The sequence below is a fragment of the Perognathus longimembris genome, chromosome 12 (genome assembly GCF_023159225.1).
Source record: "Perognathus longimembris pacificus isolate PPM17 chromosome 12, ASM2315922v1, whole genome shotgun sequence".
Taxonomy (NCBI): domain Eukaryota; kingdom Metazoa; phylum Chordata; class Mammalia; order Rodentia; family Heteromyidae; genus Perognathus; species Perognathus longimembris.
The window spans coordinates 22417226-22434866 of NC_063172.1; the positions used below are offsets into that span (position 1 = coordinate 22417226).

At 33.9% G+C, this 17641-nt stretch overlaps 1 protein-coding gene across 2 annotated transcripts in view; it reads right to left on the minus strand.

Moving 5' to 3' along the window:
* Window positions 1–17641, minus strand: part of Pkhd1l1 (PKHD1 like 1) — a 132078-nt gene that overhangs the window by 11527 nt on the left and 102910 nt on the right. For both annotated transcript variants that reach the window (XM_048359272.1, XM_048359271.1), the window contains exons 61-73: window positions 16519–16648; window positions 15741–15862; window positions 13163–13253; window positions 11162–11310; window positions 10957–11079; window positions 10078–10189; window positions 9882–9998; window positions 8450–8615; window positions 6524–6756; window positions 6193–6360; window positions 3776–3933; window positions 2525–2660; window positions 873–1217 (exon numbers count right to left, since the gene is read on the minus strand). In XM_048359272.1, the coding sequence (XP_048215229.1) occupies window positions 873–1217; window positions 2525–2660; window positions 3776–3933; window positions 6193–6360; window positions 6524–6756; window positions 8450–8615; window positions 9882–9998; window positions 10078–10189; window positions 10957–11079; window positions 11162–11310; window positions 13163–13253; window positions 15741–15862; window positions 16519–16648 (2050 nt within the window). The remainder of the gene's footprint in view (window positions 1–872; window positions 1218–2524; window positions 2661–3775; window positions 3934–6192; window positions 6361–6523; window positions 6757–8449; window positions 8616–9881; window positions 9999–10077; window positions 10190–10956; window positions 11080–11161; window positions 11311–13162; window positions 13254–15740; window positions 15863–16518; window positions 16649–17641) is intronic.

Genomic DNA, 17641 nt, shown 5'->3' on the forward strand with positions numbered 1-17641 from the left:
TTCCCACTTTCCAGTATTTTGCTTTGAGTCACACCAGGCCAGGTCACAGGGCTTTTCATTTAACTCTTTTCATTAATCTCTGTCTGTGTTAGAAGACATACCAATAAACTATCTTTCATTATTTTCCTGTCCTTAGTGCCATGTTCTCAGATTGTCTTATAGCTATCTGAAAAGTATGGTTAACAATCTAGAGTTACTCTGAACTCAAAGAAAAATTAGCCAAGTGGTATGTGAAGAAAGTTATGTCACATCTAGGAAATAAATCACGATTTCTCTGGCTATCTAGTAGCTAGCATGGTAAAACATGGACCTTGCTAATATACAAGGCTTATCAGTGATTTCTAAAATTGTGTGAACAAACAGCATATGTAGAATGCATCTATTACAATGCCCAAATTAAACAAATTATTAAGTAGAGTCATGTTGAATCAAAAGTGATGACCCTACAAGCCCAAGGAAGTTGCTGTGATAAAAATCAATTATTATTTTAGACAGAGAATATTACGGGATATCTGATTGCAACTCAAGCTAACCAAAAGTTTCCTTGACATATTTCCTCATCTTAACAAATTGTTCTCATTTCCCATCTAACTGCTATAAAGGTAATTCTTTAGGTATATCATCTCAGATCTTTTATATGTGATCAAATATTTGTTTCCCAATCACCATAAAACAATATAAAACTAAAGTTCCTTCAAAGTCCCAAAGTTCATGAGTGCTATAGGAGTTGAGAAGAAAAAAAGAGTCTATCTCTAGGCCATTAAAGGATTCAAGATGTAGAGTTGGTGAGATTTCCTGAAACTGAGCTCACCAGAACCTGGTTATTTTATTCAGGATGATAGACTTGGTAAATCCATTCTTCTACCTCATACCTGTGGTGCCATTGGGTAGGAACTGAATGGGAGGTTCTCCAATCTCTACTTCAATTGTGTGTCTCATGGACCTCTTCCTTCTCAGACTCTCTCCTCCTATTATTCTGGTGACACGGATTTTGTCACTTGGTATTTTTAGGAACAAAGCAAGATTTCGAACTAGATTCTGTGAGCTGTAAAAGTCATCTTCTGTTACAGCAGGTAATTGGAAAGAAACAAATATGACTGTAGCAGTATGAATCTCAATGGGTACAGTTCCTTTAACCAAAATGTAAAGCATCTGGTAGGTTCTATCAAAGTAGTTTTCACCAAGAATAGTAGAATCCAGGTTAGGAAGAAATTGCCCTACAACAGAAAAAGGCCAAAACATCAGCTATATAGACTTACATGATCACAATTATGATATAATATTTAATACTTGTCTGAATTTTTAAAAGTCCATAAAGGTTAATTTTATCATTGTCATAAGAAAGCATGTGTATTAGAAACAAAAAAGTATACAACTAACATGCAAAACTGAAGTCAATTCTTCAAATACTATCAGCAATGATTATATTTTAAACTTATTTTAAAAACAAATTATCTACAGATATAGTATAAATGAGAAACAAATCTAATTTTAAACCCAGGAGTTTATACTGTGCAACATTGTTTCCATATTCAGGATTTTAAAGCTTTGAAGGCATTGATAATTTAAAAATATAGATTAAACCTTACTAGCCATCTAATTTATATCAGTTTTTAAGAGATTATTTACAATTTAATGTTCCTATTTTTACCAAGGACAAAAAGTAGGTAATGAAAATAAAATATATTAGAACATCTTAGAAGAATATTAAGGAAATCAAACAGATTTACATGTTAGCCTGAAAAATCTGTGGTTAATATAAAACACTTTCAAATAGAGAATTGAATTTTGTAAAACTGATTGAAATCATTATACACACATAATGAATGATGATTTCATGGCAAAGCATCAATGAAATTTAAGAGATAATAAATTCACTAATACATATCAAGCCAAAGGTTGGATTATATAATAGTTGAATAAAACATGTTGTGCCTTACTGTCTTTTACTCTGTGACTCTGAAGTGTGTATTTTGTATTATAAATTGAACTTGTTTTCAAACTACTGTTAGGGGCACATATACTGTTTATCTTAGGTTAAGTTTCTCATGTTATCATGGGAATAAACGAAGCCGAGATATCTCACTTTGTCTGCCATGTGAGAACACAGCAAGAAAGTGGCTTAGGCGAGTAAAGAAGAAAACACCCAGCTCATGAGTCTGACTATGTATGCACCCCTAATATCCTATTCTCAATCTCCAGAACTGTGAGAAAATGCTTTCTGTTTCTTTATCTGTAGTATTTTATAATACTTAGAAAAAGATTGTGGCAAATTACTTCTTCTATACCTTAGTTCAGTCAAGTATAATCACTTCCTTGCATTATTATGATATAGTAACAATTTAAACACAAAGCTCTTAGAACAGTGTCTGACAAGTAGTGTGGATAGCTAACATATATTAGGCCTTGTTTCATGAATGACAATGAGTATGGACAACCCATAAATACTCCCAAGTTTAGCTTATATTATGTCCTATAGCACATAGCACATAACATTTGAACTGTACTTTGAGGAAATAAATACCTGTGTGCAGATGTCTATTAAGTTTACAGTGTTTCTTTTGGGTGTCCCATACTGTATGTTTGGGACAAACCAATGAATTGTTCACATAGACATCCAGTCTCTGAAGTGTTGAAAAAAAAATTCCCACTAGAACAGCCTGTTAAGAACAAACATTTTTGTGCTTTAAGATAGAAATACAATAAAATATTGAAAATTTATCATTTTAAAATATCATTAAACTATGTCCACTTTCTGTAAAGTACCAAGTTTCCTGGACTTAAGACAAATATTGAACTATTTTTTGAGGTCGAAAGGATATTTTTAATATAATTTGAAATACAATAAACAATTTGACAATACCAACAATGTCAATGAACCATAACGTTAAAATAAGCTTGCATTCAACCATTCATGCAGATATTGTAACTTAACCCTTAATTGACAGTATGCAGTAAAAATAAATAAATGAATGACTGGAAGAGTACCTCTAAATTACAGAATCTTTTCCAACTCCTCATCACATAAAAGATTAATATCCTGATTATACACAAAGTTCAAATCATACATAAATTACACTTAAAGCTCAGATTATACACAAAGAACAAATAATTAAATTAATATATAAGCAAATTAATTGAAAAGAGTTCTCAGAAGAAAAAGAAAAAATGACTGATAAACATACAAAAATGTACAATATCATCCATAAAGGAAATGAGAATCAAAACTATAACAAGATTCCATCTAACCCCAAAATGGTAACCATCAAGTATACAACATGTATTGGCAAGGGTGTGGGACAAAAAAGAACCTTCATACATTGTTGGTAGGAAATGTATATTAGTGCAACCACTATGGAAATCAGAAAACTGAAAATAGAACTACTTTATGACTCTGGCATACTCTCGATAACAACATGGAAGAATATATATATATATATATTTATATATATATATATATATTTCTGGGTGTATTCTTTTTAAGGTAAAAAAGTTCATCCATTATGCAAATCATAGTTGAAACATGGTTCACATGAGGAACACCAGAATCTAATGCATATTGGGAAAGCATATCAGTCACCTGTATATATTCTACTCTTATGTTGAAAAAAAAACAACTGCATGGATGAGTTGTAAATTTAGTAGAGCCCTAATGGGTGCTGGAAAATGAGTTAGAAAGTTTAAAATGTTGTTACAGGGAAACGGATACAATCCTTAGTAGAGAGAAATATATGCAAATAATCATCTACCAGGCATTGTTTCTATCTTGGCTTACCTTATTTTGGTCAACATTAAGTAACATCAGTCGAAGATTCTGAGGACTGGTACCAGTGAAGTAAACTTCATAAGACTGGTTTAGAGCCACAATGCTATGAAAAAGGGACAGTCTTCTCTGGCATGTGTATCCAGCACACCAGCCATGATCCTGTGGTCCTGAATAAAAGTCCATGCTCTGTTTTATCAGTGTTATAGCATAAAATATGAAGAGTAATTGAATTTACACCTAGAAGAGTGCTTCTGGCCAGCAATCTCATTTCTCTGGGAGTGGAGATGGAAAGGCTAGCAGTTTGAAGCCAGCCTTGGTAACAGACACCTCAACAAACAAATCAGGTATGACTTGTTTGAAACAAGCACCTCCACAAACAAATCAGGCATGGTGGCACACACTTCTCTCGTCCAAGGCCAGCTCTCAGATAAAAAGCACTAAACCCTCTGAAAAATAATCTAAAGAATATAAAGGGTAGGAGTCATGCTCAAGTTCAGTCTTCTAAATTTAAACTCCAGTACTACTCACATTAATAACAATAACTAATATTAATAATAAATATTGTTAAATACATATTTTAAAAAATAAATAATAAAATTACATTAATAATAAATATTACTATGGTCTAAATTAAATTCACATTCAATATTAATATCCATTCACTATCGATCCAACAACTTATGTTTTTTCCAAACCTTGGCTTTAATAACGTCCAGGGTTAGAAAGATAAATTACTATGTGAAGATTTATACTTGAGAGCTACTGATAGAGATAGTAGCCTTGCATGTCATTCTATATTCAAGACTTATTTAGTGAGGAAGGAAATGCTAGATTCTTTCTCCTCCCTGTCAAATATGAGTCTGGGAGGGGAACTTATCTTCTTAGGCTTTTGGTTTAGAAATGTGCCATAAGGGAGTTAGTTTGCTAAGAGTGGGATCTGAACCTGGAAGTCATGAATATTGGTTAAGTTGTAACAATATTCATTTGTTCTTTCACTTAGTTGTTTTATTAGTTAATTTGAAAAATCAACAAAAACATTTGTTTTGATCCAGCCTTTAGTTTTCTTCCATTTTCATTTTAACTTACAAGTCCTCTTTTCCATGTTCAACATATTAATGAACTGAAGCCAGCTGGAAAATAATACTCCATTCTAACCTCTGAGAAGCTAAATTTTTTTAAAATTACATTTTTCGATGTGAGTCCAAGTATTTTCAGAAAAGGTTGGACATGATTTTCATAGCAAACTTCTCTATTTTGCTTCAGTGAAACATAGTGATATATGGAAAGATAAATTTTCTTGATGCATTTATTCATTAAGTTTGCTAAACTTTCTGACTCACTTAGAAATATTAATATTTAAAATTGAAGTTCAAATAGATTTTAAATCAGTACAGCCTTCTAAAACTCTAGTAAAGCATAACATTTCCCTTAGCATACAAAATATAATTCCTACTTTTAGCATACCCCCTTTTAGGGTCTGTGTATAAAATAAAAACTGTAATGACAAAAGTCACATTATAGGGTCTGGGAATGTGGCTTAGCAGTAGGGAGCTTGCCTGGCATGCATGAAGCATGTAAACTGAAAAAGCCAGAAGTAGTGCTGTAGCTTATAAGGTAGAGTGCTAGCTTTGAGCAAAAAGGAACAGGGACAGTGCTTAGGCCCTGAGTCCAAGCCCCAGGACTGGCCAAAAAAAAAAAAGTCACATTATAAATAAATGAAGCTGAGAATGAATGTTTGAAAAGAACGTTTGATAATGTCCAATAACTTTTATCTTATGAATGATATTTTCCCCTCTGATATAAACAATCAATACTCAAGCCAAAGATACACAAGAACAAGAGAAACCTAGACTCTAGACATTCAGGAACTATTTATGAAAGTCAAAGAATCAGTTATGTAAAACAAGTTTACAAATATTCCAAAGATTCATGAGAATTAAAAAAATCAATAAACTAACACCACCTCCCCCCAAGTATTCAAAAAAGCATGACAATTTATTTTATAAAAGGCAAATCACATTTTACGAGATGCTTAAGCCATATATATGTATATATATATATATATATATATATATATATATATATATATATACATATATATGTTGATATATTTACCTTGACAATAAAGGCATGAAGATCACTCCAGGAATAAATTTCCGCTACCTTTCTCTTCTCTTTCACAAAATTCTCCCCCCCCCCCCACCCTCTTCCTTCCTCCTTCTAAGGTCAGTATGAAATAAGAGTCCTCACTTTCCTGAATGGAGACCTGCTGAAGAGTCAAGTCTCACCCTTGTGCATAGATCTTTCTTACAAACAAAAGGCAAAGAAGTTTCAATATTTTCTAGTTTCAGGTGGCAAAAATGTATGAGATAGCTTCATGTATTTAGTAAAATGAAGTAACTGGTTCTCTAATACTCATCACTTACCATTAATAAGATCAACATAACCATTGCTCACTATCGCCACTGGTGAAAGTCTTCGTGTTTCTGTGTCTGAGTCCAGGCTTTCAATAACCATCATTGCATATTCCATCCCAAAGCACTGATAGCTCTGCCACTCTGGAATGTATTTACAGGTTGAATCTCTAATAATTCCTAGAAACATAGGAAGATATATTTTAGCAATGAAAATGAATCTTTTTGCAAAAATCAATATAGGAATAGTTAAGATATTGATTGAAAATATCACTTATTATGACAAAAAACATTTTATTCCATGAACTTGGGAGGTCTTATAATGGACTAAAATGAAACAAACCTTTATAGGGTGCCTTCTCAGTGACTGGAATTCTGCTTCCATTCAAGAATGTGAGCATCACCTTTGGAATTCTGTAGTCACCAATTCCTAATTGGCTGTTTCCATTCCATTCATATTCTGCTTGAGGTATGACTGAACCAGAATTCCCCAGAAAGGAGCCATCCATGTCTCTAAGGAAAGACTTCCTTTTGGCATCACAAACCATGTCAACACAATCAGATGGATTCACTTTACTGGGGGAAAAGACAAGACAGCAAATGTAAATAAACTTGAGCACTGGACTAGAAGGTCCAACCAATCAAAATATAGATGGGATCTTATTTCATGAAGGGTTTAAGGTGGGAGAAAGTAGTATATACAGTTAGAATTGCAATAAGATTTGCTTTTTCCATTGTGTTTATTAGTCCCATAATTATGATGAACTATTTAACATTTTGAACTGACAAGCTGCATCTGTGGAATGTAAAATCAGAATTCCATTTTGCTATTATTCTTTTTGTTGAATAATAGATTTAATACTTATGCACTGTTCACAGTATAATAAAGCTGTCCAAACAGCAGGCAAAGGGCTACTCAATTGTACAAGACATACAAAAACCCTAGATTGGCTAGGAAGACTTTGCTATTTTTCTCTTTTGTCTGTAAGAATTAATAAAGTATTGCTTTTTATAAAACACTATAATAAGAGTTGAAGAAACATATAATTGTCTTTTGATTTGTTTTATTTTGTTTTGTTAGGACAAGGTCTTGCTATATATATCCAGAATGGCATCAAAGTTAGTAGGTCCTGTTGACTCTACCCCTCACTCCTCCAAAGGAGGTTGGAGGATTATAAAAGAGCATCAGCATGGTCAACTTTTGTATTGTGATTCTTATGCTATAGACCAATAGGCACTCTATAGATAATTATAGCAAAGGAGGTACAAATGTAAATTCTCAAAATATTGGGCTACCATCCAAATAAAATCAGATGAAATTAAGCTATTTATGAAATACTTTGTTTCCCATGAAAGGTATCTCTTTACTTACAGATCATATTCCTCCTTTCCTCTCTAAACTGAAGTTAGTCAAGAATCTCTGGTAGACATCTCCTTTCTTTAAATACTTTAAATTCTTTTAATCTAAATTCCTGACTTGAACTTCCTATAAAAATAGCAGCCACTGCCTATTTTCTTTTGCTACCTAGAATCTAAGTGATCAGGTTCAGTAAGTATCTTGACACCCATTGATATTTTTGTTTGTTTGTTTGTTTTTCCAGTCCTGGGGCTTGAACTCAGGGCCTGAGCACTGTCCCTGGCTTCCTTTTGCTCAAGGCTAGCACCCTGCCAACTTGAGCCACAGCGCCCACTTCTGGCTTTTTCTGTGTATGTGGTACTGAGGAATCAAACCTAGGGCTTCATGTATATGAGGCAACCACTCTTGCCACTAGGCCATATTCCCAACCCCCATTGATGTTTATGGTCAGAAAAATTGCTGTTCTGAATACTTGTGCATTTATAATCACATTTGCTAAAATACTTGATATTTACTTTCCAAGTGCATTTTGGAACACCTGTAATTAGATATCCTGAAAGGAATAGGGAGAAAAAAAATCATAACAATAAAAATAGAAAATGATTGTAATATCTGTTATCTTTTAATGGAGAGATACTAATATCAGTCACACTTCAGATCTCACATTATTAATGATGCAGGAAAAGAAGAATAGGAGGAGAAATGCTTTTTAAATTTCAGCCTTTAAAAGGTAACTGAGAAACCTTGGAGTTAAATCAATAAAGTCATAATTTCATAATGTAGATGAAGTTTTATAGGTATTAGCAGTTATTTTGGTAGAAAATCAAGTTATTTGAGTAGAAACTCGTATTTAAGAGGGACTAGAGAAAGGAAAATAATAGAAATATTAAATAAAAACCTCATATAATTTACCTAATGTCAGGCCTGTGTATAAATATTTTGGACTGTTCAGTGGAATCAACCAGTTGTATCTTCTCCACATGGATTGGGTGCTGTAAGTCCTCATTTAAAGGGTTAGTAATGAATATCACATTACTTTCCCCTGAACAAACATTCTTAAATCCAACAAATGTTGAACCTAAAACATAATCAATAGAAAAGTACTTATTTTCTCTGATTGAAATAAGATCAGATTTATTTCATATATATTTTCTTTAACATATCCTGATAAACTAAAAGAGCTTACCACTGCTTGTGGTAGATTCTTTCTCTCCAACATCCACAGTACTACTGGATAATCTTCTCTCAGATTTGTTGTCTCTTTCCTTCCTTCCTTTCTTCCTTCTTCCTCCCTCCATTCCTTCCTTCCTCCCTCCCTCCTTTCTTCCCTCCCTCCTCTCTCTCTCTCTCTCTCTCTCTCTCTCTCTCTCTCTCTCTCTCTCTCTCTCTCTCTCTCTCTCTCTCTCTCTCTTTCTTTATTTGTCATGGGGCTTGAACTCAGGGCCTGGACACTGTCCCTAAGCTCTTTTACTCAAAGCTAGCATTCTACCACTTTGAACCACAATGTCACTTCTGGTTTTCTGGTGGTTAATTGGAGAAAATGGTATCATGGATTTTCCTGCCCAGGATGTCTTTGAACTACAATCTTCAGATCGTAACCTCCTGAGTACCTAGGATTAGAGGTGTAAACCACAAGTGCCTGCCTCAGAACTTTTTTTAATTTGGCCATACCCCTAAATTTAGTCAATGGAATAATAGCAATTGTAGCATAAGCAGAAATCTAGAGCATGTTTGAGTATTAGGACCTGTTTCTGTCAATGCTTTTGGAAATTCTGTGGTTTTCATATATAAGAAAAAAGCCTAGGATATAAGTGGCCTAACTGCTCTCATCACTCAAGCTAATGGACTGCACCTGTTTTTAGCAAATACTTAACTAATGGACATGGATGTTGATATATGGTATTTTTTAATATTCCAGATCATATTTTTATTTAAAACAATAAACATTCATCTAAAACCTCTGTACCATGTTATATAATGTTCAGCCAAGGTTTTATCATTGTAACAAGTGAAAAATTATCATTTCTTTTACATTTCTGGGCTTCAAGTTAGAACGAATAATAAGCCCAAACTTAGATATTTCATTTATTGCATTGGTTTCTTCAAAGACACATTGGGTAAAATTATCTTGAAGAGATATGCTAAACATAAGTAGAGAGTGGTATTGTGTATTTAACAGGATAAATAAAAATAATTGATGTTTACCACATTAATTTATATATAACTATTTCACATTTCTACAGAGGTTGTCTGGTGAATTGGTTTTTATGTAGGGTTTTTTCTTTTAATCTTAGTTCTGCCAATAGTTGGGAGAGGCTTTGTGAAAGGCCATATTTGTACTTGCCTGAGACATCCAAAAGGCCAGTGATGGCATTGTAACTCATGATCCCTGCATGAGGCTTCCGTGGTGCCAGGTTATGAGCTGAAGCAAAGGTCGGCCAACAGATTCCACTTCTCCCACCTTTTGCAAAGTGGAAAAGGTTAGCAGAAATTTGTTGATACAGTCACTGGAATACCAACATTAAAATTCAAAATTTCACCTGATGGGTGTCTAGAACTCCGATGTGCAGCCGTGAGTTCAATATTGGGATCGTCATTAGTTAGGACATCAGAGCAATTAAATTCAGGACTACTTCCAACAATTAATGAGCTCTAGTTTTAGAAAGTCCAAACAATACAGTGTTAATAAAATCTCTTTATAAAGGAAAACATAGTAAATCTAAAGATGAACTTTCCTATAACAAAGCATGAACTAGTAATTTTAACTAAAGATGAAAAAAAGTGTGGTCAGACTTGACTGGAATGACACTCCTAGGGAGAGTAAAGGCAAACAAAGAGTTACATAAAAGGACACACTGTATTTTCATGATAGAAACATGTCCCAAGAATAGCATTAATAAAAAGGAGAGGGAATATCATTACTACTTCTGTTGCTCCAGAAAGCCTTTACAGAGGGGGGAAATTTTTAGGTGATCATCAAGGAGGGGTGAAGTAATAGGAAAGAGGTAAAAACAGAATTGTCTGATTTCAAAAGTAGGGAGAAGCAGCACCAGATGTTGGTGGCTCATGCTTGTCATCCTCCTCCTACTTAGGAGGCTGAAATCTGAGGATCAGAGTTCAAAACTAGCCCAGAGAGATAACTCCACAAGACTGTATTCTCTAATTAACCAGCAAAACACCAGATATGGAGACATGGCTTTAGTGGTAGAGTGTCAGCAAAGGAGCCAAGGGAGAGCCAGAAGCTTGGAGCTCAAGACCTACTACTGGTACACACACACACACACACACACACACACGCACACACACATACACGTTGTGAGGTATTGGCTACTAATTGATAGCTGCCAAGGAGGTTGATCATAATAGTTCTTCATTTAAATTTATCTTTCTCAAAATGGCTCTATTTGTTCATGTCTTACCTTAATCTTAATTATTTTACTAGAAATTTTGTGAGATACAGCAGCTGGCATGTAGATCATTGAAAAAATGGCCATTCCATTGTTCACCAAGGTCACATTATAGATATGCACACTCTCTGTGGTCTGAAATACAATGTGAACTTTACAAAGTCCTAATAACAATCATAAAAGTAAGTAAGCAATCACCATCTTTAATCACATATACCTGAAAATAAATTCCATAATCCCAGCAATCCCAAATGGTAAATCCCTGTATAAGAGAACACCCAGGAAGGCCATCTTGGTTCATATAGATACCATATAAACCCCCATGGGCTTCATTATCAAACCAGTCTTCCATAGGATTCGATTGACCTTGGAAGAAAACAGAACCAAAAGTTAACATTGCAAGTCAAGTTGTATTATCTTAGTAGACAGTATAAGTTAAGGTTTACACAATTGTATGCATGTAGTTTCAGTGTAAGCTTTAATGAGATGTCTTAATATTTTTTGGCCACGACAGTTATTATTTATCTTCTTTGCTAAAAGCTTTATTAAATTTTCTGCTTATTTGCAAAAAAGAATAAACAGTGCTAGTAGCCATTATTATTTTATATGCTTTAACCATGAATTTTACTAGAAAGAACATGAGGATTTGCTGGAGGCATGGCTCAAGTGGAAGAGCATGAGATTTCGATTCCAGCAAGCCTAAACTCGAAATGAAATAATACCAGTTGTTGTGGTACAATGCTATTTCCTGCACCTCCCCACACTGTTTAGTTAGTGGGTCTTTGGAAGTCATAGTATTTTGTTTAAGAATTGCTTCTTTCAAAGGCTTTTTCTGACTGCTTTCCAAAGTGCACCTCAGTTATTTGACATGCAATTAAAGTCTGTTACTTGACACTTGGTTAATTATTTGTGAATTTTCCTTTCCCTTCCCTACATGAATCTAAGTTTCATGAGAAGAAGATACAGTGCTAGCCTATTCATCCTCATATGCCTTGATTCTGGCATGCAATGTGGAGACAAGTGTTTCTCTAGTGTTTTGTTGTTGTTGTTGTTGTGTGTGTGTGTGTGTGTGTGTGTGATCTTGGAAAAGTTGTTTAATCATTTGGAATCTCACTTAGCTTATCCATTAAATATTTGAATCCAAAATCCACCAGGGTGGTTTCAAAATAAAGTTAAACAACTCATATATATATGTACCTTGCAAATATCTTCAATACAATAGAAAAATATACTTATTGTTAATGCATAGTACAATTAAATCGGTTTTAATGAAAGTGTTACTTATGTTTAAATTGGACCAGTAACCTAAACAACTCCCTCCCTGAGCACAGAAATATTGCTCAGGGTGTCTGATTTCCTTCTATCTTTGATCCACTTTTGTTTTTTACAAAAATACACTTGTATTATTCTACAGCTTCCACTTATGCTTTAAGAATATACTTGAGATTGCTCCATGTCTCTTCTGCTTTGTTTCAAAGAGACATGCTCCAGTGTTGAGCTTTATAAAATTCATCTGCCATTAAGGGACATATGGTGACTTTCAGCTGTCTGGTAGCAAATACAATGTGGTGGGGAGTAAAGTTGTTCATGAATCATGTTTTTTTGTTGTTGTTGTTGCTGTTTTTTGTTTTTTGGGTGTTTTGGTTTCTTTTGCCAGTCCAGGGTCTTGAACTCAGGGCCTGAGCACTGTCCCTGACTTCCTTTTGCTCAAGGCTAGCATTCTACCACTTGAGCCACAGCTCCAATTTCAACATTTTCTATATGCAGTGCTGAGGAATTGAACCCAGGGCTTCATGTATAAGAGGTGAGCATTTTACCACTAGGCCATATTCCAAGCTCCATGAACCATGTTTTAAATGTGGAAAGGCCACAGTCAGTTCCTAGAAGCACAAATTTTGAATTAAAGGTAAATGTTTGAGTGTGAAAGCTGTGATAGTGCTGGACAAGGTACTCGCGGTCGCTATGCCAACCAAGTTGAGGGCTGAGGTTGCTGCCAGAAATTTTTGGATCATAAACTTGGAAAAGTAAAAATTTTCTTTAAAAGCTAATCCATTTCTTGTTAGACACAAGTCTTCTTGAAATAATGGGCCTTGTTGAATTCATTAGGATCCAGAAGTAGGAAAGAGGACACACTGAATTTGCAAATTATAATTATTCATTTCTAACCAACTTGGGCAAGTGATTTCTGGTCGCAGTGATTATGTGTTAAAAGACTTACTTGAACAATGTTCACCATCAATGCGGTATCCTGCTCTTCCAAATCCAGCAACTACATTCTTTTGTAATACTGTATTGGTCCCTCTATTTATCTAGTACAAAAGTAGAAAAAAATATTTTGGATTAGGCTATTATACAACTATACAATTAGAAAAAGTATATGACGGCCTACTTGTGGAGATTTAATTTTAATTATAATTTCAGGAAAAAATTTATTTACCCCATTGAAACTTATGTCAAAAATGAAATTACATTACGGAGTGTGTGTGTGTGTGTGTGTGTGTGTGTGTGTGTGTTGCTGAGAATTAAACTCAGGGCCTCACACAGTGAGGCTGGCCCTCTCACCACTAAGCCACATCTCTAGCCTTGAATTAAGTTCTTGATGCAAAACTATCATTAGGTATTATATCTTGGTTAGAAAAACTTCATTTAATAATAGATACAGTAGCTCACACCTATAATCCCAGTTACTCAGGAGGCAGAGATCAGAAATATGGCTCAAGTACAGCCTGAGCAAAAAGGAAGACCCCCATCTTACAACAAAAAGCTATTTTTCTTATCATTCACTCATCATAGAAGCTATGCGGAACTGGTGTTCAGGCTAGACTATGGAAAAACCTCACAAGGCCTGACATGAAATATAGTGAGATAAACAGGACCATGATTCAAGTTGTAAGTCATATACCCAGAAAACTGAAAAAAAGTTGTTTTCAATTGTTTTGTTTTATTTTAAAATTATCTTTAAGTAGTTATAGTAGGATTTTACTTCAAAATGTCAGTTTATGAGTACATTGCTTCTTGATCAATGTCACCACTTTCATCATTCTCCTCCATCCCCCAACCACACTTAGCCCCTCAATTTTCTTAGTTCCATTTTTATGCATAGAGCTTGAACATTATGACTGCATTTCCCAACTCTTCCTCTTTCCATGCTTCTATCCCACTCCCTTTGATAGCCTCCAACACCACAAGTACCAGTTTCCTGGTATTAATTTGTTAAATTGTAAGATAGTTGTTGAAAGGAGTTACAATATTGATATCCTTTGCTGCATATATCATACATAGTCATTATGTTTGTGCATATATGCATAACATATCATAAACTAACAAAATGTGGTTAAATATTTAAAGCTATTAACTTAATTCCTGTATGACAAGAATTTGATCATTTGTTTTAGTAATAATTTGTTATCTATTTAAATAAGAAAGGGATAACTAAAGTAATTAGAATAGGTTATAGGATTCATTAGTGATATTGATTCTTTTAGTGAATCCACTATGATCAAAAACTAGGTTAGCAATACATAACACTAATTGCCAACACTTTCATATTATGACTAATGTAAGTATCTATGATTGTAGATTTAGTGTTTGTTTAAGGTGTCAGCAAAAGTTAAAACTCTGAATGTTTTAGGATATATTACCCTGATATTTATTTATTTGTTTGTTAATTTGTTTATGTATTTATTTATTGGCCCTAGGCTTGAACCCTGGGTTTTTGTGCTGTCCCAGAGCTTTTGTGTTTAAGGTTGGCTTTCTACTACTTGAATCACAGCTTCACTTCTGGATTTTTATGGTTAATTTATGTTTTTAATTTCAAGTTTCATGCTGGCTTAGAACTGTGATTCTCAGTTCTTAGCCTCGGGAGTAGCTAGGATTACAGTTGTGAGCCAGAAGCGTCAAGTAACATTCTGATTTTTTTTTTGGGGGGGGGGGAAACATTTTGATTTTTAAAGACTGTGATAAAGAGTTATAAAATGGATTCTTACATGGAAAATATGTATCTATTTCTTTCAAAATCTATAGATAACTTTAAAGACTTAGAACTGATATTTGATTATACTCAACATCTATAAAGAGATGAGAGAATATTTACCTTTTGTATATATACTAAATGTTAGCTTTCACATTTTACCTTAGGGTAATAATTATCATGCGAACAAAAACCAAATACTTCAAAAGTAATTATTTTCTAATCCCTTTCCATTTCTATAGTATAAGCAAATTAATTATAAGCAACAAACAGGAGAAAACTGAATCTTGCCCAAATCTGTTCTCTGTGATTTCTATTTTCTTGCTTGTAATCTAATATCCCACCCCCTGTGAAATAATACCATCTGCAGTAATTGAAACTCCATGGAAAACAAGAAGGACCCAATTGGTAATGTCAGAGAAGTACAAATAATCTTCACTCGGAATCACAACACATTTTAGAGATTCTTTGGTGTATCATTCTACAGTTCTACATGAAGGAAGAAAGTAAATTCAGAGTTTAGTAAAATTCACACCAGGAACTCAGTTAACCAGCAGTAGAGAGGTTCTGCTCTGGAACTTGAAAGGGAGGAGTAATAGTGAAGAAGGAAAAGGATCTAGGTGAACTATTTAAACCAATAGACACCAACAGAAAGAAAAATTTTAAAATAATTGTTTATTCACTCCAGTTAACACATTTTATTAGTTGATCAAGCTCCTACAAAATATAGCTTTCAGTAATATTTTAAGATTTACAGAAATTTATAGAAATTATGATTATACATTATAAATATAATTTTGTGTAAATATAACTTTGTTCTCATTACCTCGATTGCTGCATGCCAAAGATTGGAACTTAAATCTTTCCTGTTCTGATATGTTCCTGGCCAAACTGAAAGTGTAACTAAATTTCCTCGAACTCTGTTGGCATCCCCCCATATTCTAATGCCTGGAATGAAAAAGAAAAAAAGAGAGAGAGAGAGAAAAAACTCCCTTAAGATACATATACTTATATTTAATTGATACTATAGATAATATTTTTCACTTTTGCATTCATTTCTCTATATTGAGCCTGAGAGATGATCTTACTACATTTTAGTCAGTCTTCTGAACTTTTCATTACAGAATTCCACCTTTTCAATAGAATATCTGAATTAAATTCTTCTAGGGGCTTGTTGAATAGGCGAGTTCCCGGTGTTACCCCAAACACATATATCTTTTTGTAAATATTACATAAGTGTTTAGACTGATATAAAAGAAAAGAAAAGCATTTAAATTATGTATAATTTTAAACTAAAATTTTGTGAATAATCTTTATGATTGACATGTGAAAAATATTTTAAAAGATTAGTGAAGAATATTTTAAAAGATTGGCAATCATTCATATTTTAGGCTCAACATATGTGCTACTTCAATATAAATTAAATACAGCACTAGAAATGCAAATCCTCTGACACACCAGGCCACAATTCATTCATTAGTCACAGGTGGCTGAGTGATTTCTGTGTTTGCACACACATAAACTATTTCCACTTTCACAGAGAGACCAATTAAATAGCTTGGCTCTAGAGATTACAGATAAGATTGCCTGTGAAGGTACATTACCTTCCCCTACTGTAAAGTGAATGATGTTGTCATCTATGTCCAATCCATCTGTCCCAAACACACCAATTGCTGGGGAGAAGCCATGGTGAAAAGAGCATCCTCGAACGTAGGACACGCCATGTTCTTGAACCTGTAAAACAGTGAGACTCTGAGAATATTTAAAATATAAAACTGTCAAATACTGTTGGTTCATGCCACTAATCTAATTGTTCATAAGACCGGATTATGGTGTGATACTAGCCAAGGTATAACAACCAAGACCCTTTCTCCACCAATAGCTGGGTTTGGTGAAATATACTTGTCATAACAGTTATGTTTCTGGGCAAAAGTGAAATTTATCTAAAAAATAGTATTAAAAATGACTGCAGGCATGGCTCAGCAGAAGAACATCTGCCTAGAGAGTCCTAGGCCCTCCGTGCAAACTCCATTTCCACCAAAATACTACTACTACGACGATGACAACAACGACTACCAGTATACATAAAGAACTCGAAGTAAGTCATTTTTAAGTAAGCAAACCTTGATCATACTCAATTTACATTTTCTTAAAAAGATGATTTCCCAATGGTTGTTTGATTCAAGGAAATTTACATATATCTTGAATTTATGATTAAAGCAAAAAAACATTCATTTTCTTTAAAGGCAGATAAGAAAATTCTCAAGTGTATTTCTATTTTCATCTGTAAAATACCAATGCTCTAGGCAAGGGTTCCCAATTTAAGCTTGGATTAGGAATGAGTAAAGTCAGAGATTTCAACTATATAGCTCCCCTGTTGTTTTTATTTCTACTAAGAAATATGCACCTTCTTGCCAAGTCCCAGCTTTGGTGGAGATATATAGATATGTTTGTCAATTGAGAAAATTAACACTCACTTCGTTTAATAGACATTGTTATTCCTTGTGATTGGAACACAAAGCAGAGAGTCGAACCACTATTCAGACCTTTGGTTCTGTTACATTTTCTGTGGTTCTTACTGCCCTTAAAAAAATGGATGAGATGAGGAATCAAATGTTACTATGAGTCTAAATATGTTGATGGGAAATATATCCAAGGAAGTTTGATTGTATTGGACTATAATTGTAACCACTTGAAGATAAAGCTACATAGTTAAGTTAAATGAAG